This window comes from Solea senegalensis, unplaced genomic scaffold, assembly GCF_019176455.1.
Source record: "Solea senegalensis isolate Sse05_10M unplaced genomic scaffold, IFAPA_SoseM_1 scf7180000017085, whole genome shotgun sequence".
Taxonomy (NCBI): Eukaryota; Metazoa; Chordata; class Actinopteri; order Pleuronectiformes; family Soleidae; genus Solea; species Solea senegalensis.
Window position 1 is genome coordinate 150,147 of NW_025322230.1, and position 20,017 is coordinate 170,163.

Sequence of the window (20,017 nt, forward strand, 5' to 3'; positions counted from 1 at the left end):
AACCTTCCTTTATGTGTCCAGTGTCAACAGAGAAATCAGATCACAGTTTGTCTCGCGGGTCTCTGCGCACTTCACTTCCTCTCCTGCCGCTTTGCCATTTAGAGAAATGGCAACGTCGCAAAGTCGCATTGTCAGGTAATGACGGCGTGTCTCTCCCCACAACAGTTTATCATCCATCCATTTGTCACTTCATGTACCTCTTCTGCATCCATCCATCCATCTAAAAGGTTTTAAGACACAGCAGCGGTAAACAGAGTTCACTACGCGAGAGGTGGTCAAGTTTAAAGTGGCCAACCCGCGTGCACCGGCCTCCCTGATGTGACCATTAAACACCAGAGCTTTGCCTTGGCAACAAGGCTGAAGGTGGAGGTGCAGGTAAAAGGAGAAGTTGGGGGTTTAAGAGAGACACAAATACAAGAAACTGCTGCTGATAAAGAAAGGGTTGATTGGCATAAACCCAGAAAGAAAAGATTGATTAACTGCTACCAATTAAACGTGTGTTGACTCAAGAAGCCACATGTCATACGTGTTGCAGCCTGTCGTTCACCTCCTTACATATGAAAATAAAAGCTGTGGCGACGTGGTTACCGTTTTCTTTTTATTGTGCACTGTTTTAAGTGTAACTGAACTCTAAATAAAGATTATTATCGCTATGTTCATGTTTGAAACCAATTCTGCGGTTGTACACGCCGTCTCCTCTGACCGGTACTCTTCTTTTTCACTAACTATTGTTCATCACTTTTTATCTCCCGACTCCAATATGATCCACTCCGTTTCAGTTGCCATTGTTTTAAGTACACACACACACACACAGAGGCAGTTTGCCAGCGGAGCGCTTGTTTTGGCAGTGTAATTGCACAGCGACGGAGACACACCAGCGCACAAGTACACGCGGTTGATGCGGCCGTCCTGGGCAGGAGTATAAACCAGGCTTTAGTGAAATTAAGCATGCACACAAACAAACAAAGGAGACGAGGTGGAAGTCTCATCTCCACATCTTTAACACAACACACGCACACACACAGAGACACACAAGTCAAGTGACACTGGCAGATGGTAGATTGGTAAATGGCGAAATGGGCCGATCCAGATGTTGCGGAGCCAGCAGTGCAGAAGGCGAAGGCCTTTGATGTGCCATGCCCGACTTAAACAACATATGGAGATGAGGAGAGATGAAGAGACGAGAGTGTGTGATATGAAATGTAAGTGTGAAGGAGCAAGAGATGACCCAAAATCCCCCTGTGAGATGTTTAAGTGTTTCTGAGAAAACACCACAGGGACATCTCCCCATGTAACACACACACACACACACACATACATATACCGGCGTTGCATCCACAAATACGGACGTCTAAAATGACACATGCACAGAGTCTAGAGTCTAGACTCCCACATATGGCTCTCGGGGCTTGACTCGCATCACATCCATGTGGGGAACAAAGACACACAAAGTGCAAACTCACAACATCAGCCCACACTGTGCCTGAGGGCAGCCCGCAGTAAACACCAACAGCCACACACATGTCACACATGCCGGGCTCCGGGTTGAGGGATTGCTTTAATCTACAATCTGGATTCATACATCCACTCACACCAGCTCCCTTCTTCACAAACTTTCTCTGTTTCTTACCTTTTTGGTCCAAGTCTCCAAATTAGTTTTTTTGTGTCCCTGGCATTTAAAAAAAAAAAAAAACAGCTAAATAAATCAAAACCTGTAAAGTGAATCACTGTGTAGACGCACGCCAGCACATTTAGGTTCTGCCAGATTTAATACACACACAGCTCAGCGGGTCAAAAACAATTTTTTGGAGGTGAAATGTTGAAACTGTCCAGGTCCCCGCTCCGCTCCGCTCCCCGCACTGTAGTCACTCTTTGCCCACAAGCCTCCAGGGGTGAATGGGTTTTTGTTGGAGCCTGACTCATCCACTGGAACCAGAAAACCAGCCCGGTTCTGGCCAACACTTGGTAAATGTGGTCAGAGAGTCGGTCCGCCAGCCAGCGAGGCGAGCAACCAGTCAATTCAGTCATTGAGTCAGGCAGCCAGTGCTGATTCCACTGTCTTTTTTTTAGTAAAGTCAGCCAAACAGGCAGTAACCCAGTCACTCAGATCAATACAATCATAAAAATGTGGTAAAAAAAAAAAGGTCTTTGTTTGTTTATGTTCACATTACCGACCACGTCATATAAATCTGAATCAGAACGGTTTGGTCGCAAATCAGATTTCACAGTAGAAGGTTAAAAGATTTAGCTCTGGACGACGACACGCTCTTCTCCTGGAGGAAGTCAGTGCTCAGCATGTGTTTATCAGGCTGCGTTCACACCAGCTCCTTCTTAATCGAACCTTAGTTTGTTTGCTCGGGAAGTTTCGGTTGGTTTGGGGAGGTGCAAACTCTGGTCCGCCTAAAACATACAGAAGGTCCTGGGTTCGCTTCAAGTGAACCAAACGCAGGAAGCGGACTACAACACAGGGCATTGTGGGTACAGCAAGACCAAAACATACGCACGTGTAAGATCGATAGCCGGGAGAAATGGCTGAGCCCAAAAAAAACCCAACAGATTAGCCATTCTCGTCTTCTGCTTCAGCAAATCTTGATGCAGCGCCACCTCAGGCGAGGAGGGGAACACATTCAAACAGGTTTGGTTTGTTTTCACTTAAGTGCAAAGTCCGGACTGGCTGAATGTTGCAAACCCGAACTGAACCGAGTCTGGCGGATTATTGGGTATGAAAACGACCCTGGTCAAAAAGCCACATGGATTCTGATTCTCATTTCATCAGAATCAGAATCCTTTTATTATTCCAAAGGCAATTGTTTTGTTACAATTGCTCCATATCAGACTCAGTAAGTACCAGAAGAAGAAAAAGAGAAAAGAATTAAGATTAAAATCTATAAAAATAGCACAAAGCCCTTGTTTAAACAAGAATAACAAAATGACAAAAATGTACAACGTGTACAGGATAAACATTATCAATGTGACGATTAATAAATGAACTGGATACTTGATATTTGATTTGCATGCTCAGGTATCAGATATATATCTGATCTTGGACCACATACTGAAGCGGCATCAATAGAAAAACATGGAATGAGTCACTGCAGCCATCACACAGTCTGTCATCCTCACTTCAATCCGTCCGCAAACAAGGCAACATGTCCTTTATGTGATTAGTAAAGTGCCCAGTTCGAGGGGGACCACGTTCCTACTTCCATCCGACCACCCATTGACCCTCTGCTCACCCATCCAATCAGTCAGTGAGTGAAAAGGCCGCTCTGCCAGCGAGCCGACGAGCCGCCCGCCCACTAAGTGGTCGGTGTGGTCGTTCAGCCAGTCGAGCAGAAAGCCTGAAAATGTGGACACAGTCGCAGCCACACTGAAGTCATGAAGACGTAGAGAATCTGGACGCGGATCGCGCTCACATCGCACATCCACAGCGGGCAGTCGTCAATGCGGTCGTCAAAGAGGCGGCTAATTGTTAAACCGTGTCGCCAATAAGTCAGTCAATAGGTCTGTCAGCTCACACGTCAAAGAACACATTCATGTGGTAAAGTGACTCGGAGAACTGCCCAAACGAGTATGCATTGTTATTATTTGACGTGTTTTGTCATTATGGTTGAGTTTGGCCTCTGTGGGAAGTTTGTTTAAAGCCCCTTCCCCCAGGAAAAAGAGATCAAAAGCCACTTCTTCAATGTATTACATTATTAGCTTTGTCATAGGGACCTACCAGAGACACATGGCTGAGGCCCAATTTGGCTCCCGAGCCCCATACTTTAAGAAACACAGTTCTCATATTCACCCTCTCGTCCGTCCAAGAACAACCAAATGAGCCTGTGGTCAGAAATACACCCGCTGACCCTTCGGAAGCAACAACGCGGTGATGAGTTCATGCGGGCGAATGTTCGCCGCTGTCATCGCCGTGATTGTCCACGCTCGGCCGAGCCATGAGCTCATCTTCTGATTCTTCAGCCAATTCATCAATCAATCCGCTCCGCGATTAATCAACTCCATCCTTTTACTAATTACAGTCTTTGAGTCAGCGAGTTCTACTGTGTCAACAGTTAGAAATGTGATAGGGCTCACAGGAAAAACCCTTAGACCACATTCATGCTGTGTCTGTGATCGCACTAGGAACTCTATTTAAAGTTTAACACTTTTTCTTGAGTGGTTCAAGAATTTGAACACATTTCCTCCAAGAGTCGAACAAGATGGAAGCAAGTGTGAATTCTTTTCATTTTAAAGTCTTCTGCCCTCACTACGTTCAATCGGATTGAACTTCATTAACGCTGCATGTCAACAAAAGCTGCAGCTGACGGTTATTTTCATAATCGACTAATCTGTCGTTTATTTCCTCGATTAATCGAGTCATCGTCTGGTCTATAAAATGTCAGACAAACTAAAACGATGTCTCGTTTTTGTCCACAAACCAAAATGATTCACTTTTTAATGATTTCTTTGTTACGTGGAGCAAAGAAGCAAAGAAATGTTCACATTTAAGAAGCTGAAACGATCAGAAATGTAGTTAGTAGATAGATGTGTCTTATGAGGGTTATTTCTTACTAGTATTATTATTATTTATGTTGTGTTCATGTGTGTCTTTAGTCTGTTAGCTATTTTATTTTTTACCTTTCCTGCTAACTGCATCCAACCACATTTTTGCACTGCAGGCTAATTTCTTATTGCATCTTTTTTGTGGGTTTTATGACACACAATACTAATTATGACCTTTTTGCATCTTGCACCTGGCAAATACTCCACATTACAAAAAACGAACACTAAAACAAGTAGAAATTTAGCTAAAACTAAGCATTTAGAATTAAAAAAACACAAATAACCCTCTCCAAAAACTAAATAAAACTATTATAACCTTAGTTTTACTCTTTAAACCCTGACTAACTAAAGTGCTCAATGGTTGCTCTGAAAAAAAAAAGAAAAGAAAAGAAAAAGTTCCATAAAAACAAGCAGCAGGTTGGCTTTTATTTCAACATTATAGGCCGATTTAAGTCTGTGCTGCAAGTCTCATCACAATCTAATCAGATAATCGGCTCTATACGGATTACCTGTGATTAAAGCACAAGGAGTTGTGTTCACAAGAATAAGAAAAAGAAAAAAGAGAGAAATACTCTGCTCTTAAATGAGTCAATTAGCTCTTTAATGAGCAAATCATTTCCTGAGCAGCGTGTTTGTCTTTGCACGGCACTTGAACTTGTTAGCCGTGAGTATTTATGGCACGATACCTTTTTTATCTCGTTAATATGAACCTTTACAGAGCTCGCGTTTCTATCGCACTCTACTGAGTCTTAACGACCACTCAGAGCACTTAACACCGCAAGCATATTTACACATTTACCGTTCAATCACACATTATATTCTCCGCTTGACGTCCAGTGTCTCCAACGGTTTGTTTTCTATATACTTTAAAAATGTTTGCTTGAGAGAAAAGTGCAAGTTTGTTACCAGAAAATGACTTTGAGAGAAGTTGAAGTCACTTTTTATGACTTAACCTCTTCTTTTTGGGGTCCCTACTCGAAAATGACTAACTAAATAGAGTAGAATCTCTGCAATTACAAGCTCAAAATGAAGAGAACACTTGACGTGTAAGCATCACTGTTGATGCCACTGTGTCACTGAGTAAATGCAGATGGAACACAGCATTAATAAAGGATTTTATTTAGGCTTTATCGCCTAAAAAATATTGCATTTTAAAGTAAATATCACCTTTAAAAATATGCAATAGGAGCTTGAAAACTCAAGAAAGTCATGTAACAACATGTGGCCATGAGCTGTGCAAAGACTGAAGCTGCTGAAGTCAAGCAGAGCAAAATTACAGAGGTTTTAATAAAGAGATGACTCGGCGTTCTCCACCGTTTGAGGTAGGTACCAAATTATAAAACCCATTTATTTTTTATTTTTAAACTTTAAAATGACCCACACATACTATATATTCAATTTCTATTCAAAAAGGAATAAAGCTTTCATATTTCGACACAGCTAGTAGGACTTTGTGAATGCATGAAGGTGAATATTTAAACGAGAGGACGTCTTAACGCACTGGTGGGCGGGGCATCGTCCCCCAGGGAGAGCTTTGGTCGTCTCACCACGGTGTCTGCCGCCGATGTACGCACTCGCATCAGTGCTCGTGTCGCGACCTTCCGTCGGCTGTTTGTCTCCGTCAGAGACACGAGAGACATGTCAGAGACATTTATCCAGGGTGTTCCTCACTCTCTGTGTGTCTCACAGTCAAATATTTCGGTATTTCATCATTTCATTTCTCCAAGAAGGGAAAATAAATACCAGATTTTTTTTCTTCTTCTTTCAAACGGCTGCCAGTGAAGGATACATTTCTAAAAAAGGTTCACGTGCCAGATTTCCATTGTCACACAATATCATGCAACTCACGACTAAGTTATAAACAAAACTATTTAAACACATTTCCGTGTAAACGAGAGACACTTGCAGTCGATTCAGCTGTTCGCTGTGGAGTTGATGAGGATTTGACTTCTTTATTAGATAAATCTGAAAGTAATAATATTGATTTATTGAGCTTGAGGGACAAAGAGGGCATGTTTTTTTTAATGATTGTTGTTTAATTGTACATGAAAATGCTGACGGTGTAATTGTACATTGAGTAAGTAAGATAGTGATGTGTCAGAAAGCATCTTCGTCTGGATTCAATCATCCAATACTTCATAAATCTTCTTGTTTTTCCTGATTCATCTCCTCGTCTCCTCGTGTAGAAAGAAACCTGTTTTCATGCTTACTTTTTTTCCACTGTGGCTCCTAACACGATACTATAATCTATCTGAAACAATACAAGTAATTCACACAGGAAAAGCTGTTTAGTTTGAAGTGAAATATCTAATTATTTCCAGATTGAGTGATTTGAAGTGTCCCAGTCTGGGCCAAGAGTCTGTGTCGAGTATGCAGCTACTACTCCTGCATACGTCGTCATACACACAGAAATGAGATTAGACTGCGAGCTTTGATTCTCTTACTTCGCTCCAGTCGAACGTCGGGGCGTTGAGTGGATCGCTCTTGAAGCCAGGAAATGAAACTTAATCAGTCTCGACGATTTTTCGCCTCATAATACTGCACCAACTTTTGCATATTTGCATGAAATGACCATAATAACACAGACAGTGATAGTTTTAATTCAGTTTTAGTTAAGAAAAAAAAAAAGTACAGTCTTTTAACAAATTAATTTAGGTGAATAAGTATTGGAGATTGCCTTTAATGCCCATATTTCAACTTTTCAACGTTTTTTTTCATGAATTCATGCCGACTTCATCATACAAGAGTGTCACACATTAATTGTGAAAATGAAATTTCCTCCTCCGGTGGTGCACTACGACCGACTCGCGGCGGGTTGGCTTGGAAAGGCTTGGAAAGGCTCGGGTCGAAGGTAGTTTACGGAGAAGGGCCGCGGACATATGCACTCGCTGTGGCTTCTCCCGCCCACCGGCTACCCCCTCACCGGGGGCAGTCGGTGGACCCGAGGGACGGGGTCCCGCTGTCCCCGGCGCAACTGTCGATCAGGGAGTGGCACTCGTAAATCTGGCGCCAGGGGTCGGCAGCGATGTCGCTAACCCACCAGACCCGTCTTGAAACACAAACCAAGGAATTTTTAGCTTGTAATTGACAGATTACGCACACAATAATTTTCAACATCTGACAGACCGACCAATAACATTTACGAAAACTCACACACGTCATGTCATGTTTTCGTCACCGTCTCGTTATCGTCATGGATAAAAGGGACAAAAACAGCCCTGGTTTTCATTCTAAAATGACATTAAGCGGTGGACCGCATGTAATCTATTGGGGGGCCACATGTGGTCCGTGGGCCACCAGTTTGACACAACTGCTTTATGGGAAGTTCTTGGCCAAACAAAATCAGCACAAAGAACTATCTCCATGTAGCGCAGCTCATATCTTTTGCGATACGTATTGCGCGTGTGTGTGTTGATATTGTGTTGATGATAAATATTTGTGAGATTGTGCAGCTCTTATCTCCGTCCTCTCGCAGTGTTTGCACACTCTGGTCGAGGCTTAAAGTGTGACGACAACTCGAGGTTTTATATAGAATCCAAGCTGTGCATTGTGATCGCAGCTGCCAGGAAACATGACCCTGCACATCTCCCATCACCGGCAGCACGCCTATCAATTCAACTAATTCACACCACTCAAAGAAAAGGCACTTCTGCTTTTTTTAAGTCCAGCAGTAGAAAAACCACCGTGTGACGGTCACTGTTTACACGTCATTAAAAAAAAGAAGAAGAAGAAGAAGAAGAAGAAGAAGAAGAAGAAGCCAGCGTTGTTCAGCCAAACCACAAACAACGAGTTTACACTGACTCAGACTCAGCCACCAGTCCGAAGACAAGAAATAAAGCAATAAATAAAGTAACCGCTATCTCATTTCTTTCATTTTGTGAAGAGGCAGAGATCTACTTATGTGTGTGTGTGTGTGTGTGTGTGTAATTATTTCCCTCTCTGGCTCTTGCGTTGTCTTTGGGGACTGAGGCTGTCGAGCTGCTGCCAAAGCCCCATTCACTGTCTGCACATAGCCAGTGTTATGCAACGGCTAATTACTTCCACTCGGCCCGAACAAAACCATGGAAAGGAAGAGAAAGAGAGAAGAAGAGAGCGGGAGGGAGGGAGAGAGAGAGAGAGGGGAAGAAACAGGGAAAAAGAGACTCATAAAAATGATATAGACAGAAGGAGAGGACAAGCAGGAGGAGCGAGAAATCATACGGCAGATGAAGGAAAGGTAGAATGTGGAGGGATAATGAGGGGGAAGGAGAGGTAGGAGCGGAGGATGATGCAGAGTCTAAGGGAGAGGAAAAACAGGGGGGATAGAGAGACAATCTTCTTCTTCCGAGAGTCCGTCCTCTGTGTTTTTGGTAGTCAAAAAAAACATCGAACCACAGTGACCTCTTCACCGTCATACAATGGTTTTACCAAAAAAAAAAAAATCATCAGCAGCAGCAGCCAAATATGGTCCAAGGAGACAAATGTGGAAGAGGAGTGTTGTCAAAGCCAGACGGGCCCTGCAGCTCTTTTTCCTCTCCAACAATTTTTGGAGATGATGTCATTATTCATAAAAAAAAAAAAAAGAAAGAAAAAGACAAATGTGTCTGTGCCTGCGGCTTCACTGGAGTGAAAGAGGGGAGGGGAAGGAGGGAAGGTAAGGAGAGAAATGTAAAGATGAGGAGAGGAGAAGAAGAAAAAGGACGAAAGAGAAATGAGATGAACATAGAGTTGAGGATGGATGAAAACAATTAAAAGAGAAAAGGGAAAAAAAAAAGGAAAGTTAAAAGTTTCTTTTTGGGGGTTAAGTGAAAAAATGACTTCAACATGAGCAACATTTGGAAGAAATGACCTGAAAACTTCATCATTTTATCATTATTAATATACATGCTTTTACCTCATAATGATTAATCTTGTGACACTTGAGCAACAGAGGCTTAGACCATGCAACAAAAGTCTCCGTCTTACACAAAGTAATATATCGCAGCGAACTCAATGCAGCTGTGTTTTGTTTTCGTCAGGAATGGAACGATATAATACCGATATCACAAACTCGAGTATCTGCATTAGTCCGACTCAGTCATCTTAGACCATCTGTGAACGCATGAAGCTGTGAGCGACACATTTTTGAATCTGTCAATCATTTCAAAGACATCGTTTTCTAACTGTGCAACAAATATTGTTCTCCCGAAAATGAAGAAACACAAACCGCCCAAACACAAGGTTCCTGCAGCTTAAGGCAAGTTACATTCAAGATGTTTTAAGACATTTTAAACGCCACTTGGAGTGACAAATAACTGTTACTGTAACTGTAACTATATAAAGGATTTTTTGTATCAGATTTCACATGTTTGATATCCACTCCAGTGATTTTGAACACCAGTATCGGACCGATACAGATTCGCGTCCCTAGTTTCCGTGTCTGTGGTGACACAGAGTGATGCACCACTTTACATCGCGACTGATGGAGGCGGAAGGCGGAAGCATAGCAGCGATGCTAGTGAAGTGAGATGGATTAACTCAGGTTCTCAGAAAGCTCTGCAGGTGTCTCGGTTACAGAAGTAAAAACACTCGACACCGGTTACATTCTATTCATGTTGACGCTCTTCGTTAACAAAGGAGTCATTTCCTGCAGGGAACATGTGGAAAACAAGGAACTGATGATGATGATGATGATGATTTCAGCTCCAGCGTCTCAGCTGACAGTAAAAGAGGAGAAAAGAAGACAGAGAGGGACGTCACGATGACAGACGGAAGAAAAAGATGAACAAACCACTGTCAGAGACGCTGACAGAGACCATCAGCTACATCGTCTCCCACCATAAATCACCGCCGCTCTTCAACGCCGCCGTCTATCACTTCATCGTCCCGTCACGTGTAGAATGACACGCTGGTCCATTAATCCTCACCGATCTCTGCCACTTCTCGTCCTCTTTGTCCGATCTGCACATTCATCTCTTTCTCGCGATCGGACTCGGATAATTCTCCGAGCTCCGCGTTTGTGTGTGTCACACGCGCGTCGACGCAGATCAGTGACTTATGAGACGCTGTTAACAGTGTGAGTGACATCGTTTATGCTTTCCATCCCTGGGAAACAGTGTTTTATCTCTGCCCTCTTTAACACTCCGAGGAGCAGGAGTTTAAATTCTTCTAACCGCTTTATCTATCCATCCATTTTCTACCATTTTCTCCTCCAACCATTCACTCTCACTCTCACACCTACAGTCAATTAAGAGTATCCAATTTACCTAATGCCCATTATTGTTTTTGGACTGTGGGAGGAAGCCGGAGAACCCGGATTATTCAAGTCTGATCAAAACCTGTCCTTGTAATAACTAATCCTTTATCCTGAATCCTTTATTTAGCAACATATAGTGTACACACAGTGTATGTTAATAATGTTCCCGAAGGAGTTTGCTACCAATAAGACTCTGAAACATACTTTTTATTAATATATTAAACATTTGTTCAGCTCCTTTGTCCTTGTCCAGTTCATTAGAAAGAAGAAGACAATAGCACAACATATTTTTGTCTCTGTTGTTTTACTTTTGTCTGAGTTTTCTCTAAAAACTATGTGAAAAGTAACTATGTGTGTGTGTGTGTGTGGCCTTCCAGTATATGCCTCTGTAACGGGGCATTACCAGGCAGTCTGAGCATTTTCATTAGTTCCTACAAAGCCTAAACAAACCATATGGGCATGTGGAGCAGCTGCAGTAGTACCAGGGAGAGGAAGAGGAGGAGGAGAGAGAAAGAGCAAACGACAGTACGAGAGTGGATGTATAAGTGGGCTGGAGTAAATGCCTGCACACATCTGCCTACCAGCTTTAGTGTGCGTTTGTGAGTGTGTGTGTGTGTTTGTGTGTGTGTGTTCCATTAACAAATATATAAGACTAATACGTGTGAGCGTGCAATTTATTTGTCCTTTTTTTTCCCCCCCGTGAACAGATCAAAAATGTTCCCAGGAATGATCGTCACACCGTTTTCAGGCCACACACTCACTTATGTTAATAACTCCGCTCAATGCAATTTGCAGACTTGTCCAAGCGTCAGAGTCAAGTGTCCAAATGTCATAACTCATAGATTTGTGTAAGCGTGGGAACTCGGGGCCCGGCGGTGACATAACGTCTACGTGCGCTCCGGCCACGGCCAACAAATAACAACCCTCTGTCCAATTATAGCTCACACACACACACACACACACACACACAACTGTTGTCATGAAAGGACAACGTGGCTCGACTCTTCCTTTTCGAAGTCTCGACGGCGGATGTTTTGTGCGTGCATGCAAATGTCAAACGTGTCCTACCTGACCACGGGCTCGGGTATGGCCTCCAGGTTTGCAGGGACCTGGACTCCCTTCTCCCACTCTTGCCTCCAGGGATCTGAGAGCACGTAGAAGTCGTCCGTGCCAAGCTGCGCCGAGTCGGGCAGCTTCATGGCCGTGATGAAGTCGGTGCGGAACACCTGCGCGGACAAAGACGTGGGACAGAGATTAGAGATAGACCAAGCTATTTTGATCATGGATGAATCGGTTTGAAGCTTTTTGTTTTCATGATTAAAAAGAAGATTTCTGATTGTTTCAGCTTCTTAAATGTGAATATTTTCCAGTTCTTTTGCTCACGTGAGACAGAAATCATTAAAAGTGAATCATTTTGGGATGACGTTCGAGAACGTCATCATTTCCAGGTTTCACAAACACTGGTTGACATATTTCAACATTTTATTATAGAGAGGAGATTAAGGAAGCAGGTATGAGTGACATCTTCATGGTCAATATCAGGGATGTTTATGGTCATGAATTCAAAGATTCACCTGTAGCCAGAAAGGCAGATCAAAAACACGTTCACACAAAGATCCACAGGCTCTGTTGCAGATTTGAGTGATTAGTTGCGTGGTTACTTTTGGTTGCTTTGGTAACCGGTCTGTCATCGTGTTTGATTCCCCTCCCACACAGACGGCAACAACAATTAAGTGCTATTGAAGAGAAAAAGGTGACAGGACTTCTTTTTTCTGTTGTGTTTTTTTCCATACTCTTGTCACTTATTATGCTGTCAGTGGTAACTGTGCATCTTTACTTGTGCAGTCAACTACAATGGAAATAAAAAAAAGCTCCACAAAGGGGAACAAAAACAGCAATTAAAACAAAAGTGACTAACTGGATTTATTGCTGCTTGAATTCTATATTCCTCTTTCCTCTCGCCATTTCCTGAGTCTCTCTAATGTAAAGACGAGCGATCGGAGGAAAATGTGTGAGCGAGTCAATTAGGAATCACCCACTGACTCGCTCAAAGCAGCTCAACGGTGCATAGGCATATTTGATATTCTTTAAAGACGAGACAAAATCTGCAAGAAATACACTATTACATAAGTCCTTTGAGGCAGGGAGGACAGGCCAAAGATCTTCTCACAGCCATAGATAGCCGTGTACACACTCAGGGTGCAACTAAGGACTGTTTTGAGAGTTCACTAGTCATAGATTATTGAAACGACTGGAGCTAAGCTAAGCTAAGAGAGATACTGGAGTCGGTGGCGGCGTCACACGCGAGCATCTTTTGTCACGTTTGTCGCTCACACCATAGATAAGAATCCAATCCAATCCACTTCATTCGTAGAAAAGCACATTTAAAAACAACACAGTTGCCCAAGGTTCTGCACAATAACATTAAAATTACATAAAGTAAGTGGAAAAACATTCACAAGGCTGAAGAGACGGAGATAAGAACAACACCAACTCACACCGCGTCAAAGGCCAAGGAGACGTAAACGTGCGTCTTAAGACGAGCTTTAAAGACAGGAAGTGAAGGGGACGGTCTAATGTCTAATATTAAGAGGCGACTAATTCCAGAGTTTAGGACTGATAGCAATGACGTAACCAACAATTGTTAACAAAAACATCTGTCAGCAACTAATACGGTCGTCGATTGTGGTCGAAAAATATTGATGATAAACTCATCATTGCCCTCCTACTACATGATACAGATGGAGCTCTACTCAGCTCGGCATGGCTCGACTCTCACGTCTTTTCCATGAGTTCCTCCTCAGCAGGGACGACAGAAAGTCTCATTTTCCATTTTTTATGCACCGGCCACCATATTATCATAAAGTCATGGACATCCACAACATCGCTCTCCATATTAGTATTATTATTATTTTTCTAATCCTCCTTATCCTTTCTTTATGAGTTCCTCTCCTCCATCCCGCTCTGCTCTTCCCCCCACCTTCTCTCCATTAACCTCTCCCCTCATCCTCCCCTTTCCTCCTTCTCCCCCTCACTGTTTTCTTTCTTTCTTCTTTTTTTTTTTTTTTTTGTTTATTTTGAGACACAGAGAGACGCGGAGCATGAAAGGAACCGCCATAAATTAGCAGGATAATAAGAGACAGAGGGAAAAATGGATGAGTAGTCTCTGCACAGGTGTGTGGGAGAGAAGAGCAAAATGCCACGGAAAATAAACGGCATCACCACTCAAGTGGTATATTTATTAAGCTGCGGCGCTTTCGTCAGACAAAATGTGAAGACCCCAAACTCTCAAAGGGTACAAATAAATTAAATAAACAGTTCAACAAAAAAACACAAACACACGACAATTATAGAGTTTGGAGCACAAGTAAAGAGAGGAAGCAGCGAGAGAAGCGGTGATGTGCTGTGTGTTTATCTCCAATCTCAGAGGAGCTGATCTCCCTGACCTAACTGTGAGAGGAGAGGAGAGGAAAGGAGGAGAGGAGGAGAGGAAATGTATAAACTTATATACGAAAAGACACAACGTGAAAAGAAGCATCCTTGATTCTGCTGCTACATCTGCCAGCACGCACAACTGTGTGTCCATGTTCGTCCAGAGTGTGTTCCTTATTGTGTGTGCGTGTCTTTCTGCATAAATAACTTGTGTACGTGCTCCCCAGTCTTTAAGAAATTAGCGTGTGTGTGTGTGTGTGTGCGTGTGTGTGTGTGTGTGTGTGCGTGTGCTTCAGACAGAGAGCCAAGGCCGTGATGAATCTTCGCCGTCCCCTTCGGCAACACAAGAGGAGCACAGACGGCGACCGAGGGTGATCCACTCGTCCTTAATCTTTCTCTTCTTCTCTTCCTCTTCACCCCACGATCTATCACTGTTACTTCATACACCTCACGAGTTTGGGTGGAGGAGAGGAGGAGGAGGAGGAGGAAAGGAGAGGAGAGGAGAGGAGAGGAGAGGAGAGTATATCACTTTTATTACTGTGTGTTTGCACAGGAATGACTGAGGCTAATTAATGTCTACGAAACACTATTACAAGCTCCTGCAGTTTTATGTTCTGCCTTTCCCCTCTCTCTCTCTCTCTCTCTCTCTCTCTCTCCATCTCATCTCCATCCCCGCTCTCCCTCTCATCCACCGTCTCTTTTTTTTTTATTTACTCCTCGTGGTGATGGATGGCAGGCCGACAGATGGAAACGAGGACCATTATAAAAAAGATGACACGAGCGGGGAGAAGACAAGACTGAAAGTCAGAAAGGTAGAGGGCAGACAAACAGTTGGTGTTTACGCAGAATGTGAATGTGAAAACACAAACGAGGTGCATTTCACTCAGCGTTCAAAGTCAGAAAAACACATTCAGCAGGAAAAAAATGATGGAGAATAGAATCTTTCCCGAGCTGATTGGATTTCGGTAACTTGTTTATCTCCCCGCGACGTCGGCTGTATTTCACGTCGAGGCAAAAACAAAGAAAAGTACTTGTTTATTGGAAAAAGTAATGAAGAGCTATGTACTGGAGCGACAGTACAAATGTCATTAACGGCTGATTTGGATGGACGGAGACCGTCGTGAGCCCGGAGCGGCTTCGGAAACTCTGAAACGGTAATTACTCAAAAAGTGCATTCTTCTTTTTCCATTGGAGACAATTTTATTTATCGCTGCAAAGACTTTCCACATCGATCAACCGTAAATACTTTTGTTTCGAGCGCAGCTGATTGAATTTTTTCTTTCGCGTCTGATAAATCAGACTTTGCTAAAAGGAACACATGAATGATGCAGTAAATTTGCAGCCGGGGGGACAGAGACGCTCCTTTTGCCGCGCGACATGTCATCACCGGCACCTATTGTGTGCTGCTGCCTGTGGCTATTTCAGCTGGCTGCTTATTAAGGTTGTTTATGCACTCCCTTTAATTTCTCCTGCAGCAACACTGCGAAAAAACCACCTAATTATTTCCTAAAAACGCCACACTGAGGAAAAGCTGAAAGGCAACAGCTTTATTTACTCATTCCACAATCATCTCCATACCAGAGACACCACCAACATCTGGCTCTCTCTCTCTCTTCTGAACAGTGTTTGAAAAAAAGCTGAATCATTTCAAGAATGCGACAGCTGATTGGCTTCCTCGTGACTCAGCAACAATCACAGGATCAAGTTTCCGTCTGCAGAGATCCTGCACTCATTTGCATTTTAATCACTCAGAGGTTAATTTTTGTTCTATAATCAGTTTGGGTTTGCATCGTCACAGAGAGAGAGAGAGAGAGAGAGAGAGATCAATGACCCTCGGACTGATGAGATTCAGCTGCTCGGATGATGTTCCGTGGAAACTCTAATGCTAATACTCACACACACACACACACACAGACGGAGCACCTGTCATGCAGTCATGGTCAAACAAACACAACTAGTCTCTCACACACACATAAACTCACTCTCCTCTGGACATTCAGCGAGTGCCGGGTCGTGTTGTGTGCATGTCGTGCTCTCATCTAAGTCTCATCTACATCGCAACTGATGACATGAGCGTGGAGTTGGTGTGTGTGTGTGTGTGTGCGCGCGTTAACACACACACACTGAAAAACACCGGCGTACTCAGGATCACGACTCTGTTACTCGTGTTTGCACTGCTGCTGTAATTGGAAATGAAATCAAGTCCCATCCATTATTAGTGACAACATTAAAATGAAAACTCCTCGTTTACTTTTCTTTACTCATAATTTTTCCATCCATCGCAGTTTTTATTAATACTGTTCGCATTATATCTGCATTTTACTGTTTACTGCTACTGTTTATGTCGGTGCCCGCGCAACATCCACGAGTATGTGGTCCTAAACCTCCTTTCGTTAGAACCTAGCATAAATTATACAGTAATTATTCTTTTTACAGAAAAAGAATGAGCCTTTAATTACAACTATGCACGCACACACACACACACATAAACCCATCACACCTCCAAACCAGAATTGAGGGCGTGAACCCGTTATCACCCAGGAACAATCCTCACCTTGTTTTATAAGCTCCTGCCACTTGTGATTCTTTCCCCGTCTCTGCACACAGACTGTTGACATGTCTTATGTCTTATTTTGTCGACTTCACTTGTATCTCTGAGCATCTGTGGGAGCGATGAACGACAAGGGAACCACACAGACGCGCAAATAAATGACTATATACTATAAACGATTCAATTAACTTACACAGAGGAAGAGACACACGCACACATGATCATTCCTTTCACGCACACATGTTAATACACACTTACACAGGTGCACACACACACACACACACACACATCCTCCCACCCATACAACAGACCTTGTTATTATGATGCAGCTGAGCCAGTTTCCTTAAAGCACAGCGCAGGTGTTTGGAAAGACCTGCTGACATCACACCTTCTTTTGACTTTTTTCCTCTCAAAAAAAAATTAAAAATACAACAACAACAATCAGCTTTATTTGTAACTATTATTTGGATGAGAGAACTGAGGGATGAGGGAGGAAAAGCTCTTCCTTCCACTTCTTATACTGTTATTATTATTATTAGACTGCTAAATTCTACCAGGGAGAGATTTTAGCAATCTTAACCCACACTGTGCGACACAGATCTGATAAACTTTGGTAGGACATCACGTTTGATGGATGCAAACTGTACGACAACGTACGTCAAGACGCAAGAGTTAAAGGTCAATGCATTTTTTGTCCTTGACATAAATGTTTAACAAATAAAGGTTGAATAAATAGACACAGCAATACAATGTTCATTTGTTTCTGACTTCACTGGGATGATGGAGATAGTTCTCATCACCACATAAGAGTTACCTCACATGTAACGCAGCATAATTATCAAATAGTGATAAACTTATGAAAAGGTATTTTCGTATCGCGTCTGGTTGTCATAGTAACACAGTCAACCTTCCCTACAGCTTTTCCATGTAAACAGCGGGCGAGAAATATCGACCGTCATTGCAGAGATGGAAAGTTTTAAGTTAGCATCCAATTTATTTTTCAATCCTCGACCCCGGTCAGAGCCCGAGCCGACCAAAAACTCATGAAATCCATGCACGCGATAGGTGATGAGAAACAAAATGCATGTCATGTTATTCTCCAAATATGAGCCGCCTTTCATTATTATTATTTATTTATTTGCTCTCCTCTGGGCATCACGGCTACCTGGCTCTCCACTGTGCGTCATGGCAGATGTCGACACTCACAGAGAGAGGAGGCTAATTTTAGCAGCCACATCAGAGAACAGGGACGGGCTCTAATGATTGGCTGCTTGGAAGGTCCACAGGAGGAAGTGTGCGTGCGTGTGTGTGTGTGTGTGTGTGTCAAGTGGGTGATTAAGAGTGAGAAAAGCAAGGAAGAGGAAGATGGAGAGGCAGAGGCAGCGGCTGATGAAAGAATAACAGAGAGAGAGAGAGAGAGAGAGAGAGAGAGAGAGAGAGAGAGAGAGAGAGAGAGAGAGAGAGAAGGAGCATTAGTGCAATGACTCAGTGATTTCAACACATACGGACACTTTCTTCCTCTTACATGCACCTGGAATCAGGTACTTTATGTCCATAAAAGCGACACAGAGTAGTGATTTCAACCTTCAAATAACCTCTCCCAGATTATTTTGATGCTACATGCAGTTACCACAGGTTAAAGGTCACGTCTGTTGAAGCCTGAGCAGATCTGCATCACCTGCATTTGCATTATAACTAACAATGAGGATATTGTGCAAATACGTTATATAAGCTATGCAAACTAAAGCATTATGATTCTTTTGTTTTGCTTTCGGTTGTTTTCATTTCTAATTCATTAAAGGTGACATAGAATGCTTGTATCATACATATATGTTAGTTATGGAGGTCTACTTACATATACTAACTTGTATTCATGATTAAAAACCTCCTAATCGCTGCAAACGAGCCGATCAAAATATCTCCTCACTGACGCTCTCGTCAGCCGCGCTGTTTCAGACTAAAACCACACCCCCAGAACGTGGACTGTGTTGTGATTGGCCAGCCAACGAGAGCTTTCCTACTGTCCTGTGATTGGCCAGGTACCTGGAAGTGACGTAATACATAAGCCAGCTCTCAGATACACAGCTCCCCCTCTGGCACGGTGGATGCTCTGCATCTCAGCAGCTACAAAGAGAGTAGTTCTTCTTCTTCTTCTTCTGCGGTTGAATGTACGCAACCGGATGTGCTCGGACTAGTGCCCGCACCAGGAGGCGCTACGGTGGTGAGAGGAGTGGTGAGGATTTCTGATGACGACATCAAATTAAGGAAGTGGCGATCCGCTTCGCAGAGCCCAGGAAAACAATACAACACTATTTTCTCAGCAGTGGCTGAACTGTTTGTTCTGAAACTTTAGGGTTTCATAAACGAGGTCATGACGCAGATACACACACAAACGCAGCGTTAATTGGAGCTTCCGGTCTATGACGCCTTTAAGAAGTACAATAATGTCATCATATTTGTATCAACTGTTATAACACAGGCTACTGTACCATGGTTGTTTGTATATTAGAAGTCCTGCTTCAAAATACACTGGTATCATCAGCTTAAAGCACAATATTTTTACATCATTTGTAACAAACAAACAATACCTTTTACCAACTGTGGGGGGAACCAGAGAGCAAATCCTACTAGAGCTGCAACTGACGATTATTTTCACCATTAATTGAGTATTCGTTTGGTCCATAAAATATCAGAAAACGTTGAAAAGGTCGAAAAATGTCCATCAGTGTTTGTCAAACCTGGAAATGATGATGTTTCTCAAATGCCTTTTTTTGTCCAGAAATCAAAATGATTTCTTTGATTTAATGATTTCTTTGTTGTATGGAGCAAAGAAACTAAAAAACATTCACATTTACGAAGCTAAAACAATCAGAAATATTGTTTTAGTTGACGATTCATCTAGTAATCGATTAATGATCGAATCGATTCATTGTTTCATCTCTAAAACCTACATTTGTGTTCATAAAAGCAAGTGAACACAGCCAACCTGGGGTAAATACATTACTCCAAGGTCAAACACACGAGAGGTTATTTAATTATCTTTTGACAAAAACCTTACAGCTAAATTATGAGACTACACATGAAAAATATCAATCTTGAAAAGGGCAACAAGTTCTAAATCAATATGACCTCTGATAAACAAAGAACAACAAAGAAATGCCCTTTTCATCCACATGATTGTTAGATTTATGCAAATCACACACTGATTTAAACTTTAAACCTTAAAAACCAGTCAAAATATACGACCTACAAGCACATCAGACTGTGTGAAGCAA

General features: G+C 42.6%; 1 protein-coding gene across 1 annotated transcript in view; it reads right to left on the reverse strand.

Moving 5' to 3' along the window:
* jade2 (jade family PHD finger 2) overlaps positions 1-20,017 on the reverse strand; it is a 132,796-nt gene that overhangs the window by 79,601 nt on the left and 33,178 nt on the right. The window contains 1 exon segment of the mRNA XM_044018363.1: positions 11,828-11,985. Coding sequence (XP_043874298.1) covers positions 11,828-11,985 — 158 coding nt within the window.